Source organism: Kryptolebias marmoratus, linkage group LG11, assembly GCF_001649575.2.
Source record: "Kryptolebias marmoratus isolate JLee-2015 linkage group LG11, ASM164957v2, whole genome shotgun sequence".
Taxonomy (NCBI): domain Eukaryota; kingdom Metazoa; phylum Chordata; class Actinopteri; order Cyprinodontiformes; family Rivulidae; genus Kryptolebias; species Kryptolebias marmoratus.
In genome coordinates this window covers 22,781,845-22,809,337 of record NC_051440.1, presented here as the reverse complement: position 1 = coordinate 22,809,337, position 27,493 = coordinate 22,781,845, and the positions used below count along the sequence as shown (strand labels likewise).

General features: G+C 38.1%; 2 protein-coding genes across 3 annotated transcripts in view; both read left to right on the top strand.

The window, feature by feature from the left end:
* btbd11b (BTB (POZ) domain containing 11b) overlaps window positions 1-22,878 on the top strand; it is a gene marked incomplete at its 5' end in the record, with an annotated part of 33,927 nt that extends 11,049 nt beyond the window's left edge. Inside the window, 15 exon segments of the mRNA XM_025006568.1 lie at window positions 7,597-7,801; window positions 13,011-13,163; window positions 13,558-13,723; window positions 14,371-14,460; window positions 16,204-16,305; window positions 17,232-17,325; window positions 17,572-17,707; window positions 18,795-19,015; window positions 19,108-19,286; window positions 20,225-20,330; window positions 20,631-20,733; window positions 20,927-21,008; window positions 21,107-21,175; window positions 21,373-21,486; window positions 21,680-22,878. Of these exon segments, the coding sequence (XP_024862336.1) occupies window positions 7,597-7,801; window positions 13,011-13,163; window positions 13,558-13,723; window positions 14,371-14,460; window positions 16,204-16,305; window positions 17,232-17,325; window positions 17,572-17,707; window positions 18,795-19,015; window positions 19,108-19,286; window positions 20,225-20,330; window positions 20,631-20,733; window positions 20,927-21,008; window positions 21,107-21,175; window positions 21,373-21,486; window positions 21,680-21,889 (2,030 nt within the window).
* Window positions 22,879-26,467: 3,589 nt separating this feature from the next.
* mlc1 (modulator of VRAC current 1) overlaps window positions 26,468-27,493 on the top strand; it is a 5,641-nt gene continuing 4,615 nt past the window's right edge. For both annotated transcript variants that reach the window (XM_017418907.3, XM_017418906.3), the window contains exons 1-2: window positions 26,468-26,739; window positions 27,037-27,318. In XM_017418907.3, the coding sequence (XP_017274396.1) occupies window positions 27,073-27,318 (246 nt within the window). In that variant the 5' untranslated portion in view covers window positions 26,468-26,739; window positions 27,037-27,072. The remainder of the gene's footprint in view (window positions 26,740-27,036; window positions 27,319-27,493) is intronic.

Sequence of the window (27,493 nt, the reverse complement as noted above, 5' to 3'; positions counted from 1 at the left end):
TTATTGTTTATGCCAACGTACAATGTAAGCTACCCATTTTTCATGTCAGAAAACTGCCGGTTTTTCAATTACTTTTCATAAATTCATGGGGGAATACTGTTATAACACCCTCTCACAGAGTATCAAACTATCGTCAACTTTACTATGAGTGATCTCAAAATAGTCTCCCTTAATGTTAAGGGAATAAATAACGTGATAAAAAGACAAAAGATCCTAACATTCTTGAAAAAAGAAAACACAAAAATAGCGTTATTGTCAGAAACCCACTTAACTGACAATGAGCACCTTAAACTTAGAAGGAATTGGGTGGGCCAGGTGCATTACTCATCACATAACTCTAAGAGTAGAGGAGTTGCCATATTAATCCACCGGAGTCTCCCCTTTACTTTGGAGAAAACTATGAGCGACAATGATGGTCGATATGTTCTTATCTCAGGTTTTCTTTATGGAGAACACATCCTTATAGGTTGCATATATGGTCCAAATATATACGAGGCTACTTTCTTCCCAAAACTTCTGTCGGACATTGCTTCAGTTCACACACCGTATATAGTAGTTGGGGGGGATTTTAATTGTATTCACGACCCAAACGTTGACCAGGCTCCTCCTAGATCTACTTCAACTTCGAGAAAAAGTCTCAGATTGCGAGAGTTTTGCCAAGACTTAGAACTATACGACACCTGGAGAGTCACTAACCCTAGAGAGAGAGATTATACTTTTTTTTCTCAACCCCATCAAACGTTCTCTCGGATTGATTTTTTTTTATCTTCAAGAATGATATTGGATCGAGTAAGAAACTGTTCAATTAGCACATGTACAATCTCCGATCACTCTCCTGTTATTTTATGCATTAGCCCCCCTTATGCTGATCCTGCTTCTCGCCATTGGAGGATGAATCCCTCTTTACTGAGTTACCCATCTTTTACCAACTACATTACAGATCAGTGGAATTTCTTTATGGATACTAATAAGACCCCAGATGTTAACCCCTCATTACTATGGGAGACAGCTAAAGCTTTTATTAGGGGATGTGTCATTTCATATACCACAGCTCAGAAAAAAGCTGCCATCAAAGACCAATTGCACTTAGAAAGAATAGTACAAGAAACAGAGTTGCAATTTAAAAATACACCCTCTAGAGCACTGTCTAAGAAATTAGAAGCAGCTCGCTCAGCTTTAAATCAATTACTAACAAAACAAGCAGAAGCAACCATTTTCTTTGCTAAACACAGACTATATCAATCAGGGAACAAACCGGGTCGGCTACTAGCAAGGCTAACAAAAGGCAGAATGGAAGCAAACACAATTTCATCATTACAGGACAACAACCGGGACAGACATTATAAAACGACAGACATTAATAGAGTCGTGAGGGAATTCTATCAAAAACTTTATTCATCTGAATATAGTTCATCCGATGTTAAAGTAACCGAATTTTTAGGTGACGTGACTCTACCTCGCCTGACAGATGGACAACAAGAAGCCTTAGGTGCTCCAATCTCTCAGATAGAAGTCAGAGAAGCCATTGCCTCCCTTAAGGGTGGAAAAGCTCCTGGACCTGATGGTTTCTGCCCAGAATTCTATAAGACACTAAGCCACCTGGTGGTAGGACCACTTACTGACATGCTTAGGCACTCGTTTGAGCGTGGAGGTCTGCCACCAACTCTTAACCTGGCAAACATCAACCTCATTCTCAAAAAAGATAAACCACCAGACATATGCGGCTCATATAGACCTATTAGCCTTATCGGGGTAGATAGTAAGCTGCTCTCTAAAATACTTGCTACGAGATTGGAGAAACTGATGACTTTCTTGATAAACCCAGATCAGACTGGGTTCATACAAAATCGTTTCTCCTTCACAAATATGAGGAGATTACTTAATGTAATTCAGTACGCAAGCCAAACGAACTGTAGAGCCTTTGCTGTATCTTTAGATGCTGAAAAAGCATTCGACAGGATTGAGTGGAAGTACTTGTTCAATGTTTTGGAGAGATTCGGAATAGGGGGTGACTTCCTGAAATGGATCAAGATACTTTACAGTTCCCCATCAGCCTGTGTCTTGACTAATGGTGTTCAATCTCCACCTTTCACAATACATAGGGGAACTCGACAGGGTTGCCCTTTATCCCCGCTCCTGTTTGCTCTTGCGCTGGAGCCCCTAGCAGTGGTTATTAGATCACAACAAAATGTACATGGCGTGATAATTGATGGTAAAATACATAAAATAGCGTTGTATGCAGACGATATTCTGTTATTTGTAACAAAACCTGACATCTCAATACCAGCTATCTTATCCACTATTCATGAGTTTGGTTCCTGTTCAGGTTATAAAATCAATTTTGATAAATCAGAAGCAATGCCATTAGGTATTGCCACCGTCCGGGATCTACCCTCTAGCTGTTCCCTGAGATGTTCCCAACATGGCTTCACTTACCTGGGAATTAGGGTGTCCCCTAACCTGTCAGAACTATGGAAGCTTAATTTCTCTCCAATAGTTAGTAAAATAAGAAGGGACTTAGAAAGGTGGCATGACCTTCCTTTATCATTTATGGGGCGTATAAGCTTAATTAAAATGAACATTTTTCCACGGCTTTTATATCCCCTCCAAATGTTACCTCTCTGGCTATCCAAAAAGGTCACTACAGATATTGAGAGAGCATTCTCCAGATTCATTTGGCATGGCAGGAGACCTCGACAGAAAATCAAAGCTTTACAGCTTCCTGTTGACAGAGGTGGCTTGGCTTTGCCAAACATCTACTATTACAACTGGGCCTGCCATGCTCGTTATCTGTGGGAGTGGTTACAGGCATTTTATTTCCGCTTTTTATGCAGTGCTCTACTCTCTCTCCCTTCAGGGTGCTGGGGACATTGCGCGGAAATGGGAGCGAGACCTTGACACAGTGTACATTGAGGATGACTGGCAAGAAGCCATTAATGTAGTTAATTCAACTTTTATATGTAATACGCTCAGAGAGACACAGTATAAAATACTACATCGCTTACATATAACACCATTTATACTAAATAAGATGGATCGGCAGCTTTCTCCTTTATGCACCAAATGTGGAAGAGAGGTTGGAACATACTACCATTATTTCTGGCAATGCAAATTTATTAAAAGATTCTGGGGTGCAATTTCTAAAGAGTTGAGTGACGTGTTTCATGTAAAGATCAGATGTGACCCAGGTCTGTTTCTTCTTGGCCTCCCTTCAAAATCAGTCACTCTGACACAATCACACTTCAAGCTTTGCGACAAGTTATTGCTTTTGGGTAGAAGATGCATTTTACTTAAATGGATTAAGGATACGCCACCAACCGTCACACAATGGTACAGGGAAATATTTAGGGTCCTTCCTCATGAAAGGATTAGTGCAGTTCTCAGGGGTAATGAAAAATATTTCCTTGATATGTGGTCTCCTGTGCTTAGCTATCTACCTAAAGAGTTGACGCAACTTGTGATGAGAGGTCAGAATCTTATGAAGTGGAAGATCTCACCAGGTCCTAACTAGAGGACACCTTCCCTTTGTATCACTAGTCATCTTTCTTTTCCTCTCTCTTATCACCCGGCTAGGTATGTTTGTGTTATCAGGCTTTAGACATGTCTATTAGATACATGATTTAACATAAATGTGACATTGTACGGTGGCTTTTCCTTTTTTTTTTTTTTTTTGCATACTCATGTAAGGTTATATGCAATACATTGTATGGTGTTCTATTTTCTGTACGTGTGAAAACATAAAACTAATAAAACTGTTTATTAAAAAAAAAAAATCATAAATCATAAGTTGACCCAGACCCAGGCTTATATTTCTGTATATTAAAATCTACTGGAATTCTGTTCAGCAAACATTTACTTTTCATTATATTTGTTCTATGAATTCCTGCTTTGTATTGAATATAAAGTGAAATTTCTCTCTTAGAGCCCTATTATTACTTCTTGTTATTCTGTGTAAAACACTAACAAAGCCCAACTCCTGTTTTTGCACAGATGCATTCATTTTTGAACATATGTTCATATTTTTACGAACATAATGATTTTAAGTTATTATTGGATTACTTTGCTCACCTGTTTCTAAAGCATAAATTCACTTTATACAAACTGCTTGTATGTAATGCATTTTTTCATAATTAATAAGAAACTATTTAATCTGCACGTGAATCCAGGTTATAGAACATCTCAGCTTTAAAAGCTCAAACTCCAAACTCTCTGCTTTTTGAATTGAGAAAGCTCCTCAAAAAAAGTTAAAGCTTAAAGTTGTCATTTTTATACTTATTTCCTTTTAGATGTTTATTTCTCTGAAGGTTACCTTTGACCACATGTGAAAGAAAACAGCAGAACCTGTTAGAAAATTGTTAATTTTTAGCATTTTTGTATTATCATGGTAACAAAAAAATAACCACATGATTTTAGTGTGAGAGGATATACTTTATAGTTTGATTCATCATGAAAACAACCAAGGTTGCAAATATGAAAGCAATAAGTTATTATGAGATACATTTAAATCAACATTTTGTTTGTGTGATGCTCCTGTTTATCAAGAAACTATTTTTTTGAGAATTTCTAGTCAACAGGTGAGTATTCTCTGTGCTGCAGCCATTTATGCTCTTACATGTCCCCCCTCGCTGAGCATGTGTAGAAAAATGCATAGTTGTTGTCCAGGTATAACCCCCAGAAACCTCTGTCAGAAAGAGATTTCCCAGATGATGATAGGGTTCGTGCAGGGTTTGACTTTGTCTTCTTGTTCCTGCCACTGATCGTTACATATGATGCAAAGTGTAACAGATCTGCTTAAAAGAGGCATTTGATATTTAAGAGTTGTTTTCAGATAGATAAAACAAAAAAGAAGAACAGCTTTGCATCTTGTTGAGTTGGGATGGCCACAGGCAGCTATTAAATGTAATCACGGCTGCATGGCATCATATAATTGAAACAGTGAATTTGTGATGATTTCAGCAGCTGCACGGAGCAGCAACAACCCATTCATCGACACAAAAAAAAGTTAGATATCTGAAAAAGCATGATTGCGGTTGCTCCATCACATATCACATTATTTTCTACATTTTCAGGAAATAATATTTTCTCCTACAGTTAAACGTTTAACATTATTCACCCTCTCTATTGTAATAAGCTGTTTCAGATGTTGTGTGGGTGCTCCATTAACTGTTACTGACCTTGAAGAAACCACCTCTCATAAGTCTAAGCTGTACCAATATTTTGCCTACGTGTTTTTGTTTTTCTGAACAAAAGAGAAGGGTAACACCTAGCATTCCTTAAAAGAATGCATATTGCTTATCATCTTTCATACCAGAGTTTTAAATGAAAAGCATCTTATGATTATGATTGTAAGAGACAGCGTTAAAGGCATTTAAATGTGGCAACACGGCGGCTTAGTGGTTAGCACTGTTGCCTCACAGCAAGAATGGGTTCAAGCCCCGGGTTGGACCTGAGGTTCTTCTGTGTGGAGTTTGTATGTTCTCCGTTTGCGTGGGTTTTCTCCAGGCGGATCTCAGATCTCCTCCCACAGTCTAAAAACATGCATGTTAGGCTGCCTTCAGGCCCAGGCCACCCTTGTAAAAGAGATCTGAGATCTCAACGGGACTTGCCTGGTTAAATAAAGGTTAATAATTATAAAAAGCAAAGCTTGTAAATGATGGTATGCACAATCTCATGTGATATTGTGAGGTTTTTTGAGATGTGTTAGTCAGAGTTTGTACTGGGAGTCCCTCAGCTACTACCACACCAAATTTTGTCTGTAAAACCTTTGGAGTTATAGCCATTTTTGTGTTGGCTATTGTTAATTAGCCGTGATGGCAATCTTTAATAGGTGTGACTCCCAAAGTTAATCAGTTGTAGAAGTACAACTTTCTGAGAGTTTCATTAAAATCTGCCCAGTGGTTCATCAGATTTTTTGCTAACAGCATCGATGCCAACAGTTTAAAGCTAAAATATTGCATAATATGTAATGCTTGGAGTATGTATTGGGGATTATGCTCAGCTACTACCAGACTTAATTTTAGCTCAAATTTGTAACACTGGCTGAGTTACAGACTAAGACTTTCATTAAAATTAATCCAGTGATTCATGAGATATTTTGCAAATGAACAGACAAACAAATACAGACGCAGGCAAAAACATCACCTCCCTTTGCCTTTGGTGGCAACAATACCTAATGCACTAATGCTGCTTAAAAACTAACATGAAGTACAATCTGTTTAACTTGATAACCAGGCATCTTTTCTTCCTCTGTTATCTTAAGAAATTGATTATCTCAGGATGAAGAATTGATCAAAATGTGATTGTGTTAAAAGGCTATTGATGCTTTGTTTTGGTAATTTGGAATATCTGTACATTCTTCCACTTTGGGTCAAAACAAAAGCAACAGATTAATCTGTGTTCAAAACATGGAGAAGAAAAAGCTGCATGACACAATAAAAGAGAGAAACTTAGACTTTACACTGAAGGTGATTGTTTTTTTTCTAATATCTTTGCTCATTGCATCAAGATGATATCGAGCACATTCCTCTATCAGCACAGCAACACTCGTCCCAAAGGACGGCAGAGAGATTGACTTTGTTGCATGAATGCGCTTCCGTCATTCAGCTTTCCTCTTCACACTTGCCTTTCACGTTGCTGAGGCTAAATGGGATTTTGGCACACAATAAAGGGTGCAATTCTGACGCTAAACAAACCCCTTTGTCTTTAAGATTGACTGTTCCACGCTTTGGATCACATAGGCACACATACAGTAAATCTAATTTACAACAAGGGACCAATCGACGCCGGGCTCTATTACTCTTGTGCCTCGGATCAAAAATGACCAGAGCAATGTGCCTCAATGTTTTTATATCTTCTCAGCTTCAGAATTTTATTACATTTACTCGTCGTGCTGTGAGTTTAGACAGGAAGGCGAAGTGACGGAAACCTGACAGAAGTCAGTGATATTGAAGTTTGAGTTCACTGTAATATTACAGAGATTTTATTTTTATTTTATTTTCTGTAAGATTCAATAACGATGGTGCCACAATCATCATGCTTCCATGAAAGGAATGGGCTGACTTTAAAAAAAAAAAATTCATGCCTGAGCTTCTGAGAAACTGAACTTGTTGCAATATATCTGTCTCTGCAGCAGCAAAAAACTGTGCTGTTCTTAAATAAATCTTTGCCTTTTAAAGCTTAGATGAAAGCTAGTATTTTTAATTGTAGAGTAAGATTTGATTTTAAAGATGTAACACTTAAAAATACAAATAAATTATACATAAGATGGCTCAGATTAGCTGGTGTTTCTCCATAAATATTCATTTTTTTCGCCCCATGCAGCCCTAGTTGAACTCATCCTCCTGCTTTACCCCTTTGAACTGTGCAGAAAGACACTGTTTTTCCATCCTGTAACATGTGGACACTATTGATTTCCCCTGACAGAGAAGAAATATGAAATGTCCTGATGTATTTTAAAAAAACATGCATGTGCACAATATTGTATTTTCTACCTTGCCTGCTGAATGTGCCGGTGATTTTTTTTCTCTCAGCAGCCGGTTTCCTGAAGTGTTTATCTGTTTGTTCAGTCTGTGTGTGTGTGTCTGTTTGTGTGTGTAGGTGATCTCGTGACCCGAGCCATGCACCACCTTCAGCCGTTGTATATGAAGAATCAGAACAACGGGACGCCGCTCCATCCAAAGAGCTGTGTGATTCACTGGGCGCCTGAAGCGATCTACACACTGTGTTACTTTATGCACTGCCCTCATATGGAGTGGGAGAACCCAAACGTCGAGCCCTCCAAGGTTACCTTACAAACAGAGAGGTGAGACACAAACACAGACAAGACAAACAAACAGAAGACTAAAGTAAAATAAGATAATAAGCAGAAGTCTGAGACACTCAGACCTTTTACTTTAATCTCATAGAATTTATTACTTTTGTCTGGAAAAAACTAACAAGCAAACAAAAAGCATTAAGTTGAAAGAGCTGATGGTGAAGATTCACTAAAAGCTTGCAATTAAGCATAACACATTCAGTTAAATTAAATTCAGTATAATTAAATCAAATCATGTAACTTTTCCAACCTCCTCATCAAAATTTTATTAAATTTAAGTCAGTTCTTTTTTATTTAATTTGATTCTATTTAATTTAGCTCAGTTCAGTTCTGTTGTCTTCATTTCAAATTATATCAGTTTAACAGGAATCAGTTTACTGCTGTGTTTTTTATTTATATAACACTAATTTAAAACAATAAAAAGATTCAAGTCCTCAGATAACTTTGGCCAAAGTCTCAGAGCATCGTTAGGGAGCTGGAGCTCTACGGCTGACGTGTCAGACTCGTTATATTAAAGGTCAGCTGATGCAGTGTCTTATAAATACTCTGACATGAACTGAACTTATCAGCTTAGGACAAATAGAACAATAACAAAAAGATGATCTGCTCCTAATACTGTCTGGTGACAAGTTTTTTAAATATTTACTTTAATTGAGATAATATGTTTAAACATTGTGTAGGATTGTGCTCGTATATAGAGCAGGGTGGCTAATGACAAATATATATTGTTAAAATGTCAATACCCCCCCCACCACCACCACCACCTCTTTTACATTTAAATAAATGCATTTAATGCTATTGTGTTTGCATTGTTGACACATACTCCATAAATCATCTACAGCTAATCAAAAGCATTGTTCTGCTGCAGCCTCTCTGATGAGGCTGTTTGCACTGCAGGTCATTCTGCACTCTTTTTTTGTTGTTTGTTTCCTGGCATTTTGGAATACTCAATGTCAGATTCCTAGAAATATTTGTTCAAACCCAATTCTCTAAAAGTTTCAAAATGTCTGGAACTATTGAACTCACGGCCCTAATGATGGCTTTGATCAACGTCTATGAAAATTTGTCAGAATGTGCATAATGTTCCAAAATTAAATTTTAATAATAAAGCAAGGTAGAAGAATAAAATTATTGTCACACACAGATATATTTAAAGTCCAGCATTTGATGAAGGAATGTAGACAGCTTGGCACCTTTCACGTCAGAATTTTAAACTAAAATCATCTTATGTTGAGGAATAAGTTGTAGCTGTTTTAGTCCAACCTTGTAAATGACTTTAAATTATGTAATTTCTCAGAGTATGTGTTAAGGATGACTCTTACCTAATCTCACACTCAATTTCACCATAGTATCTGCAAAACTGGCTGAGTTAAAGACATTTTTGTGTTGATTAGCTGTGGTGGCCATCTTGATTGGGTTTGACTCCAGAAGTTAATCATTTTTAGAGGTACATCCATGATGAGATTCTTTTACTTTTATTATACACCGCAGGGGAGGTAAATTTAATACATTTAATGTTCTCTGGGACAACAATAATAAAACACCATAATAACTTTGTAAGAAGATGTGGAAACTCCCTGCAGTTAAACACAATTTATTCCCCTGGCTCTGTCCTGGTTGTCACCTCAGCTCACGGACACAGGCTGGTGGTTCTGCTCCATGAGAACTGCTGAGATCATTCTGCTGCAACAGTACACGTCTGCAGACTCTTCTTTTATTATGTTTCTGCTCTCAAACCTGAAACGACACACTCGCTATCTGAAAGAAAACCTCACTTTTATAGAAGTGAACTTATTGGATTCTCAAGTGACCCAGTGGGAAGAAAGATTCTGTTGGAGATTTTGTGTGTGAGTGATGGATGGCTTGGGTAAGATTTGTATAGTTTTAATTCACACTTCATCCCCTCAATCAGGCAAACACAGAGGACTTCTTTTACTTTTTCCTCACATGAAACAGGCTTTTATGAGCCGTTTTTATTCCTTCACACTTTGTATTCTCACTATTTCTTACATGTTCGTGGACTTCCCCCACAGTTTCCATAGGTTAAAAACAGGGCTGACAGTTGATCCTATACAGTCCTCCATGGGCCTCCAGTCCAGACTGTTTCACCTGCAGTGCAGCAGTTTTTTCAGCTGTTTTGTGTCCGTCACAAACATCTCATTTACTCATGTTTGTTTTAGTCATATTGAGTCACGATGGCAGAGCTAAGTTTAGGGAAACCCCCAAGTGGAAGTTTCCTTTGGAATTTCTGCAGCTTTTAAAAAGATTGCTCCTCGGAAAGACCTTGAACTGCTTGTGAACTGCAGTTTCCATCGAGCTTATGAAAGAACAGCCATTATATTGTGCGTTCCCTGCCTCTTGATGAGGTGTTGTATTCTGCTTTCATGATGTCTCTGGAGCAGATATGTCACATAGCTGTAGGTCATGATCCATTTTTTTTCCCAAATCAAATGTCTCATTGGCTCAGAAAAGTAATGATAAGTAGTTCATTTTATTAGGTGACTGGAGAGAGCCAAGCATGGTCAAGGATAGTCCAGGCACTAATGCATCCTTAGTGAAGTAATAGACTGACCAATAAATCGAAGAGAAACTGTTTCAGTAAGTGCATTTAGCATTTATATGCTTTCCAGATGTGTAAGCTGCCCATGCAATCGGCACTAATGCACCCCCATACCATCAGAGAAATAACAGCTCAAAGATCACGGCCATCTAATATTGACTTTCAGCCGTGTCCTTTGGACCAGAGATTTCTCCCGATTCTTGAAATCTTTTGATGATGTTATGAACTGTAGATGATGGGTTATTCAGTCTTCCTAATTTCCTGTTGAGAAACAAGAGTTTAAAATTGTTCCACTTTTTTTTAGATGCAGAGTTTTGTGATCTGGTGAACTCTGCCCATTTGTAGTTAAGAGAGGTTCAGCTTCTCTAAAATGCTCTTTTATTTTCCAGTCCTCTTACTGACCTGTTGCCAATTAATCTAATTAGTTACAAAATGCTCTTCCAGCAGTTTCCTTGTTGTACTGCTTACTTTTACAGCTTTTTCTTGCCTCTGTCCCAACTTTTTTTTTAGATGTTTTGCTGGCATCAGTTTCAAAATGACCTCTTTTCCCCAATGAAAGTGCAATGTCTTAGTTTGAACATTTGATGTGTTTACTATTCTTCATTGTGAATAAAGTATAGCTTCAAGAGGTTTGCAAATCATTAAAAACATACACGTAATTCTCAGATTTTGAGCCCTGAGGTCATTCTTTTTAACTTTTTCTTATATTTAAACAGCTTTCATCAAAAATAAACAGGCTTTCAAGGTTTCTCTGGGTACCCCTGTAGACCAATGTGAAAGTTAATTTAATTGTTTATCTTTTTAGTTTCTGCATTAACCCTGTGATGGACTGTTGACCTATTCAGGGGTTTAATCTGCCTCCTGCTCTTGCTCTATCATATTTGGGATATTCTCTAACATCTTCATGACACTGAAGGAAGCAGGTGTACAATATGCATATGTGCATGGGTTGTTTTCCTTAAGTGGAAAAAGTTGTCAGCGTGGCAACAAAGGTCAAAGCTGGACATCATGCAAATGTATTTTCATGGCTGCAGGAAACGGTTAATGAAAACAGGACAGAAACAGAAAGAAGGCCAAGAGGAGAGACTTTTTAATGTATTCATACTTATTGCTTTATACATTTTTACAAGAACAGCCTTCAGGGGCCAATGATAGACATGTCTCATTATCTCTGACATTTAAAACAGCAACTATTAAAGAAAAAGTTGTCATATGTATCGATGACACAAAGTTTACAGCTTCATAACCTTGCCTCAGGTTTCTTTCATTTTTTTCGGAATATGAACAAAACATTTCCAGTCAAAGAGTTTCACTTCATGGCCAGTGTCAACATAGAAAATTGAAGGCTTAGCATTTCTTTTAGACATGCAAATCGCCCACTGCCTTTCATGGCATAATTTTGTTTGAAGATTGCCACCACAGCCATCTGCCACAGCCACAATGCTCAGTGTATGAGTTGAGGATGAGTCTCAGTTACTACCACATAAACTTTACCTCATTGTCTGTAATTTTAAGAAAATAATAGCCATTATTGTGTTGATTATTTAATGGCAAAGTATCACTAACAGATCTTGCACGAGGAGTTAGTGTTGAGAGTATGTGCTGTGAGTGACTCTCAGCTACTATCACACCAAATTTGAGCTCAATGTTTGTAAAATTGGCTGAATCATAGCTGTTTTCATGTTCGCTAAGCTGTGGCAGCCATCTTGAATGGGTCTGAATCCAAAGTTAATCAGTTTTACCAGGATACAAATTTGATAAAAATTTAAGCATAGTAGCCCATGTATTATAGAATAAACTTTAGTTTTTTAGGGCTCAGGAGTCTTTGACTGCATTGCATCGTTTGTTAATCCAGCATATACCATGTTTTTTTCTTGTACCACCACCGTTTAAATGTCTGCCACACTCTCACAGACTTTTCAGTGGGAGAAAGCCTTTGTGTCAGGATCAACTGTGTGATGGATTTCTGCTGCCTCTGTCTGAGTGCCATAGTACATTTGAGAAAATATCACTGCACCTTTAGTTTACCTTCAACAGGCAGTGAGCCCTCATAAATAATTCATGCTGTTGTGCAGTAACTCTGTGCATCACAATGTTCACAGACCCTTTCAATGACATGCAAAACTTGAAAAGCAAAGACCTGCAAAACATACCACAGTGCATGTTTTTTTTTCTCTACCAGGTCACAATGCATTTTAAGGAAAACAGACACAGATGAACTAATGTTGCATTAAGTGAATTCATAAAGCAAAATAAGTTTGGGTTAATATGTCAGATGAATACAACCAACACTTTTGAAGAATAATCACTTTCTTTGACTGACTTCACTTCAGCAGAACAAACCAACGTAAATAGTGACTGAGTAAGAAAAGCAATAAGTGAATTTTTAATGTGTCATTAACTTCTTCCCCCTTTTTTCCCAAACATTAATGGCATCGAGTCTGTCTCTAGTTTTAGGGTTTTGATTTTATTTTTTATTCAGAAATCCTCTTATTCTCAAGCATCCACTGTACCAAGCAAAAAAACACATAAAAAAAGCCTGCAAATTCTGAGTGAGGTGTATTTCCTTCGCCAGTGCCTGGGCACATTTATTGTGTAAGTGACATTGTGATTATTCGCTTCTATCTCCCCCTACAGGCCGTTTATGGTGCTGCCGCCCCTGATGGAGTGGGTGCGAGTGGCTGTGGTCCACACCGAACACAGACGGAGCTTCACAGTGGATAGCGATGATGTTCGGCAGGCCGCCAGGCTGCTGCTGCCTGGAGTGGACTGTGAGCCGCGCCAGCTCCGGTATGGTTCTGAAAGTTCTGCTTGCTTTTGTGCTGCAGAGACCGAAAGTGTGTGTGTGTGTGTACAACAAAACTCTTCATTTGAACTCACAAACATACACATCATCGTCAAGAAAAGAGTGATCTGTGTAATTCTAATTTGCCCACTTTCCCTTTGATTTTATATACTTTTAAAGAAAAACTGGCAGATTAATTAAATGTAATTTAAACTAGTTTATTTACTGTATCTGAGAAAGTCAGCAGATTACGTTGAATCTTCAGTTGGTCACAATCCTCCATCCTGAGCAGCATGTTGATGACAGTAGAAAAAAACAACACTTTTAAAAGGAAGAAAGTAAGTCAGGTTAGTCCTTAGCACGAAGATGCACCATGAATCCATGTGTCTTTCCCTTCAGAGCGGATGACTGCTTCTGCGCCTCGAGGAAACTGGATGCTGCCTCTGCTGAGGCGAAGTTCCTGCAGGACCTGGGCTTCCGTATGCTCAGCTGTGGACGCACGGACCTGGTAAACCAAGCTATCAACCTGCTCGGGCCAGATGGAATCAACAGCCTGAATGAGCAGGTTAGAAACACATTCAACATATTAAATAATGCATAATCCAGCATGTTTACACACATAGGCCCAGTGAGAGGCAGATCTTGTTTGGATGGTTAATTGTGGTTCTTTCACCTTTGGGCACAAAGCTGACTTGTGAGTAAAAGGCAGTTGCACATATTAAATCTTCTTTTAGGTTGTTTTCCCTGCAGCTCTCCTGCCAGAGTGCTCGTCGTTATATCATGACTATCAACCTCCAGTCCAGTAAATCATCAGGGGAATACTGCAGTTGCAACTCACAGTTTTTCCATGAGAAAAATCAACATCTAGCTGGGGGGCTGGTTTTAGATTAAACTTTCAAGCACAGAGTCCAGGACCAAATGTTTCTCTCAGACTGTCCTCCTGCAGCAGATGGCTCAGAGGAAATATAGATTTATTTCACATACTGCAAAAAATCTGATCAATAGAATTTTACTCTCGGCAAAGTCAAGATGTCTGAAGTAGAAGCTTTTAAGAATTCAAATGTAGTACGTTTTTTTTTTTACATTATTCTATAATTTACAAAAGCTGCAAGGTTGATAAAGTTCTTGGTGTTACTGTTTGCAGATTGTATAAAATGAAGGATTGTATGAACTTGTGGTTGCTTTGTTTTCTCTGTACCTTTGCTGTCGTAGGGGATGACGCCGCTGATGTATGCTTGTGTTCGTGGGGATGAAGCCATGGTACAGATGCTGCTGGATGCAGGAGCAGATATCAACAGCGAGGTAAAAAAAATAAATGTTTTCCTTCCTTTTTTTGTGTTGACACCTGATCAGTTAGCACTTGAACTGTACAATTGATTTACCAAGTGTTAGTTGAATAAAAACAAAGGATAAAATAGGATAAAGGATAAAATAAAAAATGTGTTCTTGAATTGGAGAAAACCAAACATGTCATTCATCATTTCCTCTCGTTCTCTCCCACTTCTCATGCCATTAAAGGTGAGGATCATGAGGCCGTCCAAAGGAATAATTAAAATAATTTTCATTTGAGTGTTTAGACATTTGTCATTGAGTAATTTTTCTTTCTCTGTCAGGGAGACACAACTAAATTGACTTAAAGCAATGTGAATTCCCCACAGAGTCTTTAGCTAATCAAAGTGGCGTCATTCCCTTTGTTCACCCAGTTAAGGCCTCATGATCCTGATCTGTGTTTGTCACCTCAGCGATACAGTAAGTCCCATTAGCCGTTGGGTCAAACTTGCTTTTGAATCAAACTAAATTGAATCAAGGCATCAAATCCGTGTGGGTTCTTGTGAATCAGAACACAAGTGATTCTGGAAATAAGCCATTTTGCCTTATGAAGCGGAGCTACATAAAAATAGGTCATGCTGTTTAATGTTATGCTCCATTAGTTATATAAAGAGAGTAAAGCAGAAACAAAAATCACAGGTAAATAATTGGTAAAGGTTTTAGCAACACTATTATTCTGCAGAACTTACAAAAATGTGTTGCATAAAATAAACCAAAGCAGAAGCTGATGTTAACATGAGTTTTCTTTCAATTTTATGCTGGTAGTCCTAAGGAACGTGTTCACTTTGAGAGCCTACCTTCCCAAAGTAGCAACAGGTTTACACATCAATGTAGGTGTGCCATTTGTAGTCCTGGGATATAAATAGGTAAAATATAAAGATTTTAAACATATTAAAATTTGACATCTTAATTTGATTGATTTTACTGTTTTTTCAGCAGTGCAGTAAATGAAAGTTTGTTATATTGATGTGCTACATAACTCAACTTTGACTTGACTTGAAATAAGTTTGTTTGAGGGACACTATTTTATTTTTACATATTTACTTATCTAAAAATGAGAGCGTCTGTGATTTAGAAATTAGGAGCTTTAATTTTCAATAGAGAAGACGAACAAAAAAGACTATTTTTTGTTTGATTTTTCTCCAGATTGGACTTTAACATGCAGTACCATTCTTTTACATTGTTTCCTCCAAAAACTCTGCTTGCTGTGGAAATTTTGTTGCCATCCCATTTAAGTTACATCGTTGCACTGTTTGTTCCCATTATCACTTGTTACTAAATTGTTTGCATCTCTGTTCACTTCTTCCTAAAGAAGAAAACGTGTCTGTTTGTGCTTTGTTCATGTGATCACTCTGCCTTCATTTGATGAGTCTTATCAGAGAGATGAGCTTTAGAGCGGTCAGGTCAGAGCCCCCATCACAGAAACACACAACAGATCAGAGTGAAACCATTAAAACAAGACCTAACAAAACACATCAATTCATTCTGTTCATTAGAGGTTGGATGAGGGGGAGGCAGGATGTCCTCTCCAGCCGCAGGGTTCTTGGTTTAATCACTCTCCTGTAGAGCTTCCTGTCCTCCCCCCTTCTGTCCTCCCTGCAGCTGCTTGTCTTTTGTCCCGTTGTCCATGTAGTAGTTTTAATGGCTTGATATTTCTCTCCCTCATCCTTCTCCCTTCTACCTGTCCATCCCACCCACCTGTGTCCCCCTCCCCAGGTGCCAAACACAGTTCTAAAGCATCCCTCAGTCTTTCCCGAAACGCGGCAGGCGACGCCCCTCACTTTCGCCGTGTTGCACGGACATGTGCCTGTGGTGCAGGTAGTGACATCAGTGCTCACCTGTGACTCTCTCATCATGACCTGTTGTTGTGCTTCAGCTCATGGTTGGTCATCGCTGTCATTTCTGCCATCTGATCTTCTCATAGTTTTCTCCTGCTGCTCTCTTTTCTAAAATTATCGAGATGCTTTTTGTGTAATTTACAACTTGACCCTTTTCACGTTTAAAGGGAGAATTTACTCGTTTCCTCCTGTAACATTTGACTTTTTGGAAAATGGATCAAACTGCATTTAGAAAGTAGAAAGTGGAAACTCAGCAGCCTAATTAGTATTGAAGTAGTTTACCTAATTCAGTTTGCCCTCAGTACTGAATCAATAAACTGTAATGGAAAATGTTTAAGGCTTGTGACAAAGTAGTTGGCTCTCTGGGGACATCAAATAAAAGAAACTAAGTTACAAAGGTTATATTCAGAGAAAAATCATAGCATTCATTGCCACAAGACAGTAATTATTAATAATTTCATGCCCAATTTTTACAAGATATTAATTTAAATCGAAGCCATTTGTCATCCTATTAGATAATAATATTAGCTTCAGGAAATGGTCCTTCTCAGTTATGAAAGACGGTTTCCAGATAGAGCTTTATGATCACTTATAAAGAATGGTTAGCTAATGTGATGAGAAATGTTACTAAAAAAAGAGGCAATCTGTATCTAAGTAACTGAAAAAACAAATCTGTCTTTCAAACGATAGAAATTATTGGAGCTTTTCTTTAGGCGAAATTGTGAAGACACTGAATTTTCTTGATTCAATAAATTCAGCAACAGCTCAGGCAGTGCTGAAAATCAGAAATTTGTTGATTTTCTCATGATGAATTATCATTAAACCTGACTTTAAATGAGACTCGTTGGTTCACTGACCTGCTTCTTCTCTTCCTCTCCCATCATTCCCGTCTGTTCCCATCTGCAGCTGCTGCTGGATGCCAAAGCCAGCGTGGAGGGTTCTCTGCAGGATGGGATGGAGAACTACACAGAGACGCCGCTGCAGCTCGCTGCTGCTGCAGGTATGGACTCACAGCAGGATTCTCCTTCTCTCAGACTCCGTTCCAGATTTACTGTCAGGCCGATAACAGCAGCAGGTCATTTATCACATCCCAATATCTGACTGAAGCATGAGCTTGCATATTAAAGGATTATTTATCTCAAAGGCTGGAAAATAAAGATAAATACAGATAAAAAGATGAGATGGGTGCCTCACTTTCCTCACTCTGTTTCTGCCTTTAACCTCAGTCATGATTTTTTATGTGCAGGTAACTTTGAGTTGGTGAATTTGCTGCTGGAGCGCGGGGCTGATCCCATGGTGGGAACCATGTATCGTAACGGGATTTCCACCGCTCCACAGGGAGACATGAATTCCTACAGCCTGGCTGCAGCTCACGGACACAGGTAGCGTTCAAACACATATTTCTTTTCAGTCAACACACTTTAAAGTGAATTTGTTTCAAGCATACCAAACCATTTTCATTGTTACTTTTCATAACAAAATACATAAAATTACTGTATGTATTATATTTTTGCTTGTTAAGCGTTTGTGCTGTCTATTATTAAATGATTTAATAAAATTGAGTAAAGATTTGCCAGTTAAAAACATTTTTCTGTGATTCAACTTCATTTGCTATCAAATTACTTTTTATTGCAGCTAGTTAAACCTTAAATAAAGTAAACTAATAGTATAAAGTGATTTTTAAACATTTTAAATGAAAAAACTCAGAGGTATGAATTTGATTATGTAAATAATCAGTTTTTTAAACTGCAGTTGCAGATGCTGCTATCCTTTAGATGCATTAGTAATGTGAGGTAAAACTATTGTAATTCTTCAATCACAATAAAAACTTTGTTTATAGATGGTGAAAATGTTCATTTTCCTGTCAATCCCTTTCTGAGCACCGGTTAGTTTGGCTGAAAGCTCCCTGCTTCTCCGCTCTCAGAGTGAGCTGTCTGCTGTCTGAAGCATGAATGACACAGTAGTTTTTACTTAACACAAAGCCCTTTCAAAGTACCTGGAATATCCACAGTGTTTTGTTATTTCTGCAAGTTGGTGTTAAACCATATTTTGCAGCAGTTTTTAGTTCAGCAGTGTCATGTTTCATCACAGCCTGTGGTATCACAAATCAACAAAGAGGGAAGCTTTTAACATCAGTTTTCTACACTTTGATCATTTTGCCTGGATGCATTTCTGCATCATTGTCTGACAGCTACTAATTTTTCTAAGCCCCTCGCAGCTTTTTTGAAAACAAGGTTTTATCCACACACACTTATCATCAGACAGCCAATGGTCTATCAGGGTAATGACTGTGACTCAGTAACAGACAAATAGCTTCCAGATGCATCCATTTTCTTTATTGCAACGCATGGTTTATGATATTAAAGATCAGACACAAACTACTCTTTGGTAAAGACTAATTTCATAAAAATCTATGCAGACTAAAAAAATAAAAACTTCTTTTCTGTTTTTGTGCTTTTGTACCTGTAGAAATGTCTTTCGTAAGCTGCTGTCCCATACAGAGAAAGGTAAAGGGGATGTTTTGTCCTTGGAAGAGATTTTGGCAGAGGGTTCGGAGCTGGAAGGAGGAAGTTCATCTCAGATTGACCTGATCCGTACTGGAAAGGCCAAACTTAAAGCTCTTAAAGAGGCCATGTACCACAGCTCTGAACATGGGCATGTTGACATCACCATAGATATACGGAGCCTTGGTGGGTTTCTGGTAACATTTAAAACATTTTCTTTGTGTATGGTATGCAGCCTTTTTCTGTGTTGTGTTTATACATTTGGAATGGTTTCCCAGGGGTCCCATGGACTTTGCACACTTGGCTGGAGTCTCTGCGTACGTGTTTCCATCAGCACCGCCGACCTCTGATCCAGGGTCTCCTGAAAGAGTTCAGCTGCATTGAAGAAGAAGAGTACACGGAGGAGCTCATCACGCACGGCCTGCCGCTGATGTTCCAGATCCTCCGGGCCAGCAAGGTGCTTCACTGTCTGCATCTCACCTTAAATACCTTTGTGTTCCAGCTTTTTCATTTGTCCCAGCACACAACATACCTGTTAAATTACAACATTTTAATCTTCAAACAAAAAACATTTACTTCTTCAGTCATATGTTATTTTCTTTCACACATATTTATTTGATTTTTAAGCCGTGGCATCCTTCTAGCTGCACTGAGGCCGACTGCCTCACAGCCTTGCTCAATATCAATTACCTGAAACGAGAATGATTTATGATAGGCTGCTATTGTTTTCTGTTATCTCTAATTTGATTATATCATTTTTCATTAATAAAGTTTCCCATTAGCCTCGCTGTCTATATTAGATTTGCACGGATCAGCCATAACATTATGAGCAGGCAAAGTGAGTAATACTGCTCATCTAACACTGTGAAACTCACATTCTGGAACTTACATGAATCCCAAAGAGTGTGTGGTCTGCAAAATGTAGCGGCACCAACACGTATGCACATGGTATTTGTTCCTGATGGATTATGAAGCTGTTAATGGATGTTTGTCGCTGTCACGCTTCAGTGAGAGCCAGCAGCCTGATTGCACATGTGGGGCTTGTAGTCTAGCTAACCAGTGCCTGCAAACACACACACACACACACACGCACACACGTCCACATACAGAAAATTGGATAGGAAAAAAAGAAAAAGTAGCAAGGTCTTTCACTGTGTTCTTTTTCTTTTTTTTCTCGCTCTCCTTCAGTTGATTAAGCTGTCATTCTGTTTTCCATTACAGTGATCTCTAAGGAAATGTGGCTGTAAGAAATAAGTGTAATATTCTTTGATCTCCTTTCAAGGATGTGACATACCCTTTACTACAAGGCTTAATGGCATGCTGCGAAAGTTAAACCTCTCTGTGCTGTGGCGTGGAGGGCTCACCTCCTTTGTAACTCTCTTTGTGTGTCGTCAGAATGAAGTGATCAGTCAGCAGCTGTCTGCGATCTTCACCCAGTGCTACGGTCCGTACCCCATCCCCAAACTGACAGAGATAAAGAGGAAGCAGTCATCACGCCTGGGTGAGATTTTTTTTATCTGTATCTCAACAGTAACAGTACGTTAGAAAAGCATTAACGCCTTAATTTCTACAATTTACAGTTTATATTTTTAAAGCATTTCTTACTAATAAATAAATAATTCTGTAGGGAGCCAGTGTTCATAACACCATCTAGTGGTCAAAGACTGGAACAGAAAATCTTACAATAATAACCTCTACTAAGTAAAGCAGCTGAAATATCAAGTGCAGGATTTGTGGTGGAGCTGAAGCTTTTAAAAGAGTAATTTAAAAAAATAAATCAAGCTTCTCACTTGTGTTTTAGATCCTCACTTCCTGAATAATAAAGAGATGTCTGATGTGACCTTTTTGGTGGAGGGTAAGCCTTTCTACGCCCACAAAGTCCTGCTCTTCACCGCCTCCAGCAGGTGCTTAAACATCAACAATTACAAAGCATGCATAGGAAGTTCAGATTGTTTTTTTTGTGCTATCAGATCCTACAAAATATAATGACTTTCTGAAGCCTCCAGCTTATTTTGTTGCACCCTATCAGAAACGTACATTTTGTATTGATGTGTTTCTAAAAAGTGATGACACTGACTCTGTTTTTTCACCCTCAAGATTCAAATCTCTTCTGGCAAACAGGCCTTGTGGTGAAAACACATGCATTGAAATCAGCAACGTGAAATATCACATCTTTCAGGTAATGCACGTAGCAGCATGAAAGACTTCACCTCATTTAAACTGTTTTCTAAACACATGTTTCTGAAGTGTTTGTGTAACTGTGCATCTTGTCTCCAGCTGGTGATGCAGTATCTGTACTGTGGAGGAACAGACGCTCTTCACATCAGAAACACTGATATTATGGAGGTCAGATTTATAATAAACCTTCCACAGCTGCCCATGAAAAATAACTTTCATGACCTTAATTTTTTTACTCCAGTTCACTACACCATTTTATTTATACAGTTGATGGATACAGTTGAAATATATTGTGTTATAATCTTACAGAAATAATTAAGAACAAAATAATCAACCTTAATTGAGTGGCTTTATTTTTTTCCCAGCTCCTGTCAGCAGCCAAGTTCTTCCAGCTGGAAGCGTTGCAGAGACACTGTGAGATTATCTGCTCCAAGAACATAAACACAGAAACTTGTGTTGAGATCTACAACCACACAAAGGTAAAAATTAGAAGTGGGAACGAGCCGTTTAATACAGACATTCATAAAATCAGATATTTCTTTTTTTTTTTATGACGTAAAGCACTTTGAATGCCTTGCTGCTGAAATGTGCTATACAAATAAATTTTTACTTTTACTTCTTTATACTTTTTATGTTTAAAATAAACAATAAGTCATGACGTTTTCTTTACAGTTCCTTGATGCCCCAGACTTGGCGTCCTACATCGAGGGCTACTTCCTGAAGAACATGGTAATCCTGATCGAGCTGGAGCCGTTCAAGCAGCTGCTGTACGACACGCCTCCTGAGAGTCCCGGCTCTGACATCCTGCAGGCCTTGGAGAGAACGCTGGGCAATCGCATCCAGTCCATCCACTTGTCTTCCTCCAAGGGATCCATCGTCTGAACTCCTAAACTGAGTCCAGCACCAGAGGCTAAACAAAGACCCAACACAGGAATGCTAAACATCTGGCTAGATTTTTTTCCAGTTAAAGAGGAAATCATGGACTGTTCATGTTATGATTTTAGTCTCTGTGAAACTCATCAGTTGCTGATATGCTTCTTGTGATCTTAGCACAGATGGTTACAAGCCTGTCTGTCTGCCTTGTTGATAAATGTCTTCTAACTCAACAGTCATTCGGTAGCTGTATTAAGCCTCAACTTGCCAATAACCAACCGAACACAATCATCAGAGCTTCTGAGTACACGGCTCAATAAGTAACCTCAGCATAATGTGATAAGCCATCAGTATATTCCTGGATATGAGGAGGAGCCACTGCCTCGTGTTGTGATTATTTGGACCTGTACAGAAAAGATCATTTGTATATTTGCGAGTCACATCTGCGCTGATTACGCTGTAAAGCCAAACAAAAGAAAAAGTAAACGTGATGTGACTGAAGCACGTGGCATTTTGAGTAGCATAGAGGACTTTTACTTCCTCCTCTGCTTTGTAAATGTTGTTGATAAAAACAGAGCTATTGATAATGTAAGTTAATGTATATAAATAAAAATCAACAGATTTTTGTTTTCTCATGGGTCTTACTGTTGGATATTGTTGTAAAAACACAAAGTTCATCTTATAAATCTGTGTGTTTAAGTGTTGCATGTCAGAGAGATGACTTTTGTTTTTCTGTTCATGCTGTTGGAACATTACTTTACATTACGGACTGATTTTCACATTTAAGGCTAGTTTTTCTCATCAGCATGAGTCCCTGATGACGTGTCACAGTAGAATGATGTCATTGTTTGTTTGTTTTTTCTGAGCGGGGCTGTTTAGTGTTGAACGGGGAACATTAGTGTTTCTATTTTTCTCCCCAGGATTGTGATCATGTATGACTTGAGCTTTCCTCTATAGAGATGAGTATAAAGAACACAATAAATTTGCTTTTAGATTCATCTGGTGCGGGCTCTTTTTAACCAACAGGAACATCTATAATTCTTTTTGACAAAAACATTTTCAGCTTCGCCTGTTGATACTTTGTTCTCAGCAACTAAAGGTCAGATCTCAGTTGGTTGTTGGTTTAATGTGACACCCAGCCGTGCACACGGCAATACGGTCCAAATAATGACTAAAGATATAAAACACTTGATTTACAGCTTTCTCATGTTTTAGGATCCCCAAACTGATGAAATGTAATAAAACCTCATGAACAACACAAGCCAGTGTGCGTAAATTACAGTATTCAATTTTGTTTCTCTTGTCTGTATGAGGTTTACTACAGGAGTCCTTGGTGTCATTGCATTATTTTCTGTTTCAATATAATTTATTGTCTTTTTATGCCAAGAAATCAAACTAAAACACAAAATGTACCATTGTGGTACATTAAAAAAAAAAAAAAAATCCGCTTTTTGACACCAGTACCTGCCCTATTAAATCAAGCTTTTTTTCATTATAGTTTACCAAAAAGGAGAAATTCTTAGATATTAAATTATAAAGATAGTTCATTTTTGTCAATCATCAGTATCTTAACATACTGAAAACATTTAAACTATCATTTCAAGCCGTGTGACATAAGAAAAGTAACAAAGACATGAATTGCTTTCTGGTTTGAAAGCTAAATAAGGCCATCAGGTGATCTGAGTCTTTACTGTTTCTTTCTGATGATTTGGAAACTTCTAACAAACTGGTCTTAAAGTTGACTATTCTATAAAAAGGTAAATATCTTTAATTTAAACTTAAAATAAATCATAGCTCTGCAGAAAATAAAAAAAATACAATCAGTGATGCTTTTTATTTATATTTTTCTATATCTTATTGAGACTGGATCAGTCTAAAGTAGCTTTTTAAGCTGTGAATAAAATATTAAATACAGGTTAATAGTTAAGAGTGTGTGGTGTGTTTTGGCAGCATTTGAATAAAAACTTACTGAGAAAATATAATTGGTTTTGTACACTGAAGAAAAAAAAAAGTAACATTGAATGTAAGTGCAAATTAATATCTCAGTGATATCATAACTTTCATTTTAAAACATTGACTGACTTTTTTTACTTGGGTGGCAGAGCAGATTAAAAATAAAGAAGCTGATGGATGAAAGTCTGTTTGGTGACAATTAGTCTGACTGTAAAGAGTTCTAAAAATGACAGAGGTTTAAAAAGTGCCTGCTGGTTTTATCTCTTTGGACGTTGTGGTTTGTTAGTTCTTGTTTTTAGGTGAGTCAGCGCCACAGACACTACGCTGAAATATGCCGAGTCACCATCCTGTATTGCAACAAGTCTGACTCACCACTCTTTAATGCAACAAGAATGCTCAGAAAGCAACAATAAAATTATGCATTAAAGCTGCGTAGAACATTGGTTTTAAACAAATTACATTTGACTCAGAGGTTCTTTCAGGATACAAACCAGTTCATTTAAGGCAAATGTAATAAATATAAATTTTAAGTGCTAACTAACTATAGCACTGTGTAAATCTTGAGCTACTTCTTATTTCTATTTATTCTGCTATAAAGGAGCTGTGGGTTTTTCCATTCTTTTTGTAATTTTCAAAGTGATTCTCCAATCTTTCTGGAGGTCTTTGTTTGTTTATCTGATCGTTTTAATATAAATGTTTTTCTTGTTTTTAAAGACACTTATCAAAAGCTATGAATGATTCATTCATTAAAGGGCCCCTAAAGTCAATAATTCAGTGTTGTGTCTACACATAAAAAAACAATTCAGAGAAGAACCAGCTTTAAATATTACTTTTCCACACTTTATTACAATCATCATGTAGTAAAGACACATTTATTCTAATTTATTTAATTCACAGAAGGCCAGAGACAACATAGTTTGACAGATATAAAGTAGTGTCCTTGCATCAATAAAGTACTTTTGTATAACTATTAGCCAAAAATGTAGAGTATATTGACACTGTGTGGTGTGTCTAAGGAAAAACTAAAGAAGATTCACTTTTGAAAAACTATAGAGAGTAGAGAAATATTATCTAGAAGAAATGCTTATGTTAAATCAATAATAGTGAAATAAAACATCTGATTAGAAATAATAAAAAAAAATCAAACATCCCAAGAAAGACCTTGAGGAGGATTTTAGGAGTAAATACTGGCAGCAAGGTTAGCAGTAAAACATGTTAGTGTTGCTGTAGTAAATTACAGTACAATATTGTACTTATTAAATTAGGAGTAAAATACTTGCATAGTAATACCAGTTTTTTACTGTTTTTCTACAACAATCATGAATTGTTGTAGAAAAACAGTATTCTAGTATTCTATGTTGCATCACAACAAATACATACAAGATTAGCATACATCAATATTATTTAAAAAGGCCAGAAAATGTTATCACAACACCACTCTGAGTATTTTAATTGTTTTTGTTTGCTTTAATTTATACTATTTATGTTTATTTAGATTTGTTAGCTTCTCCCATCTGTTACTCTGAAGCAGCACAGATCCTGATGGCACTTTGTTTTATCGGAGACATGAAATTACAGAGAACAGGCATTGCTTTAGTCTTTTCATGTCTTCTCTGAAAGCAGAGCTGTGAAGACGACGTGAGGTCACTCTGCGCCGCAGCGCTGTCAATAAAGATGCTGCTGACAAGAATTCCTCTCCCACTTCTCCAGCTGACGCATCGATTTAAAGTGATCGTTGAGAGATTCATCATACCGTTCTGTGCCTTTTCTTTTTAAATCTGTCATTTCTGCTCAAGGCTTCTAAATATGAGACAGATTATGTGTTCTCTATGTGATGATGTCACCAGCAACACAAAACTTTCAGGTTTGTTAGAATTTCAGATTTGTGGGATAATTTATTAAAGTGCTAATTTGTGCTCCGGTCTTTACAAATCCTCGTTAATGTTCTCAGAGACTGTTGCAAAGTGCTTGTCTCTTTGGGTGAATGGTATTTGTAGTTGAGGGACATTGTGACAACAGTTGTTAAGGCGTTGCCATGGTTACGGCTGCCCGGGAACGATTTAGAGCTGGGAATGCTGCTCTGTGTTAAAGACTGAATGGCATCCTGAGGTGCACATACATGTTTATCTGCAGACACACACTCTCAGGGTGTCATCGCCCAACACGATCCTGCTCCTGAATTAGATTTTTTGGTTGAAAACAGAAATGATTCATCATCAGATTAGCTCTGTCAGACCAGACACCGTGTGATGAAGCCATGAAAATGTCTCTGCTGCCTCTTTTCTAAAGCACCGCAGGACATCTTAATTTACTGAGCTGTGAACTGAAAGTAAAGTAACACCAGGGGAAGCAACACAAAGGGATGAATATAAACACTTTTTGACTGACTGGATTTTTATGAAATTCTCATTTCTGTAAAGTGAAAAACATTCGGTGTTGACACGTTCTTAGTTCTGAAGGCCCATTGTTTGGTTTTCTAAGTGGGCTGACGTGCTCATGGGCGAGTGTGTGCGTGAGTGTGTACATGAGCAAATGGGGAGGAGGATAAAAAGGGTGCTCACCCCGCTAACTCTGCCCCCAGTTAGAGCCCCTCCATCCTCCCCTTGTTGTCATGCACAAGTGCATTCCCTTTGGCACAAAGTAGGCTGGCAGCACAAGAGCCATGTGTTTCAGCTCCACGCTTTGAAGGGCTCCAAAAACTTTTCAGAGCTGCTTCTGAAAAAAAAAAGAGGCATCAGAAAAAGTAAAAGGGAAAGAGGAGGAGAGCAGGGGGTGAGGAAAGAGTAAAAGTTTGTGGTTGAGGGATGGGGTGCAGAAGAAGCAGAGATAAACAAGCTGTCTTGCTTACGATGTTTTGATAGCAGGTTTTACGGATATTTCTGTTCTGTGGAGATTTACAACAAAAGGTGAGTGTCAATTATTGTGTCAAAACAAAACTGGAGTAAAGAGAAAGCTGAAATACCTGATGTGCATTTAGATTTAGTAGACAAATGTAGAGGGATTGTTTATGTGCCACTGCACAATTAGTTAAGCTCAGTTTATTGCATTTCTTTACTTTTTATTTTTTTGTTGTTTTGTGTTGCAGCTCCCTAACTCCAATCTGAAAATGAACCTTATTGTGAAATTTGATATAAATAGATTTAAGAGCTGAAAGACAGAAATGAACTCATTTTGTGTTTCTAAGGTTTTGTTGTTTTTCTTAGTTTTTTTTCCAGCAGGTAAAGCCACCAGCTGTAATAATGCAGCGAGAGGAGCTGTCAGCCAGAGAGGAGTTCACCTACAGCCACATGTCCACTCTGGAGAGAGGCAGTGGGACGCTGGGACGCCGAGGCGAGAGAAGGCCAGACAGGGGGGAGAGGGACAGGCCGGAGCGTGACAGCTACACGGTGGATGTGAGGGCCAGTGACCTGCAGCTGTCCCAGCCAGAGCCTCTGAGACACCCCTGCTTCAGCTGCAGGGCCTGGCTCTACAGCGTCCTCATAGGGGTGAGAAGACACATGGACGAAGAGTGAGACAACAAAACAAAAACTAGAGAAGCTGCATTTCCTGCAAGAATACCGTGTGAATGCTGAGTGATGAAGGGCTTTGCTGACATTTGTCAAAGAATGAGTTTTTAACTGAACTGTTCAAGTAAAAACAGGCAAATTAAAAATGTTGTCC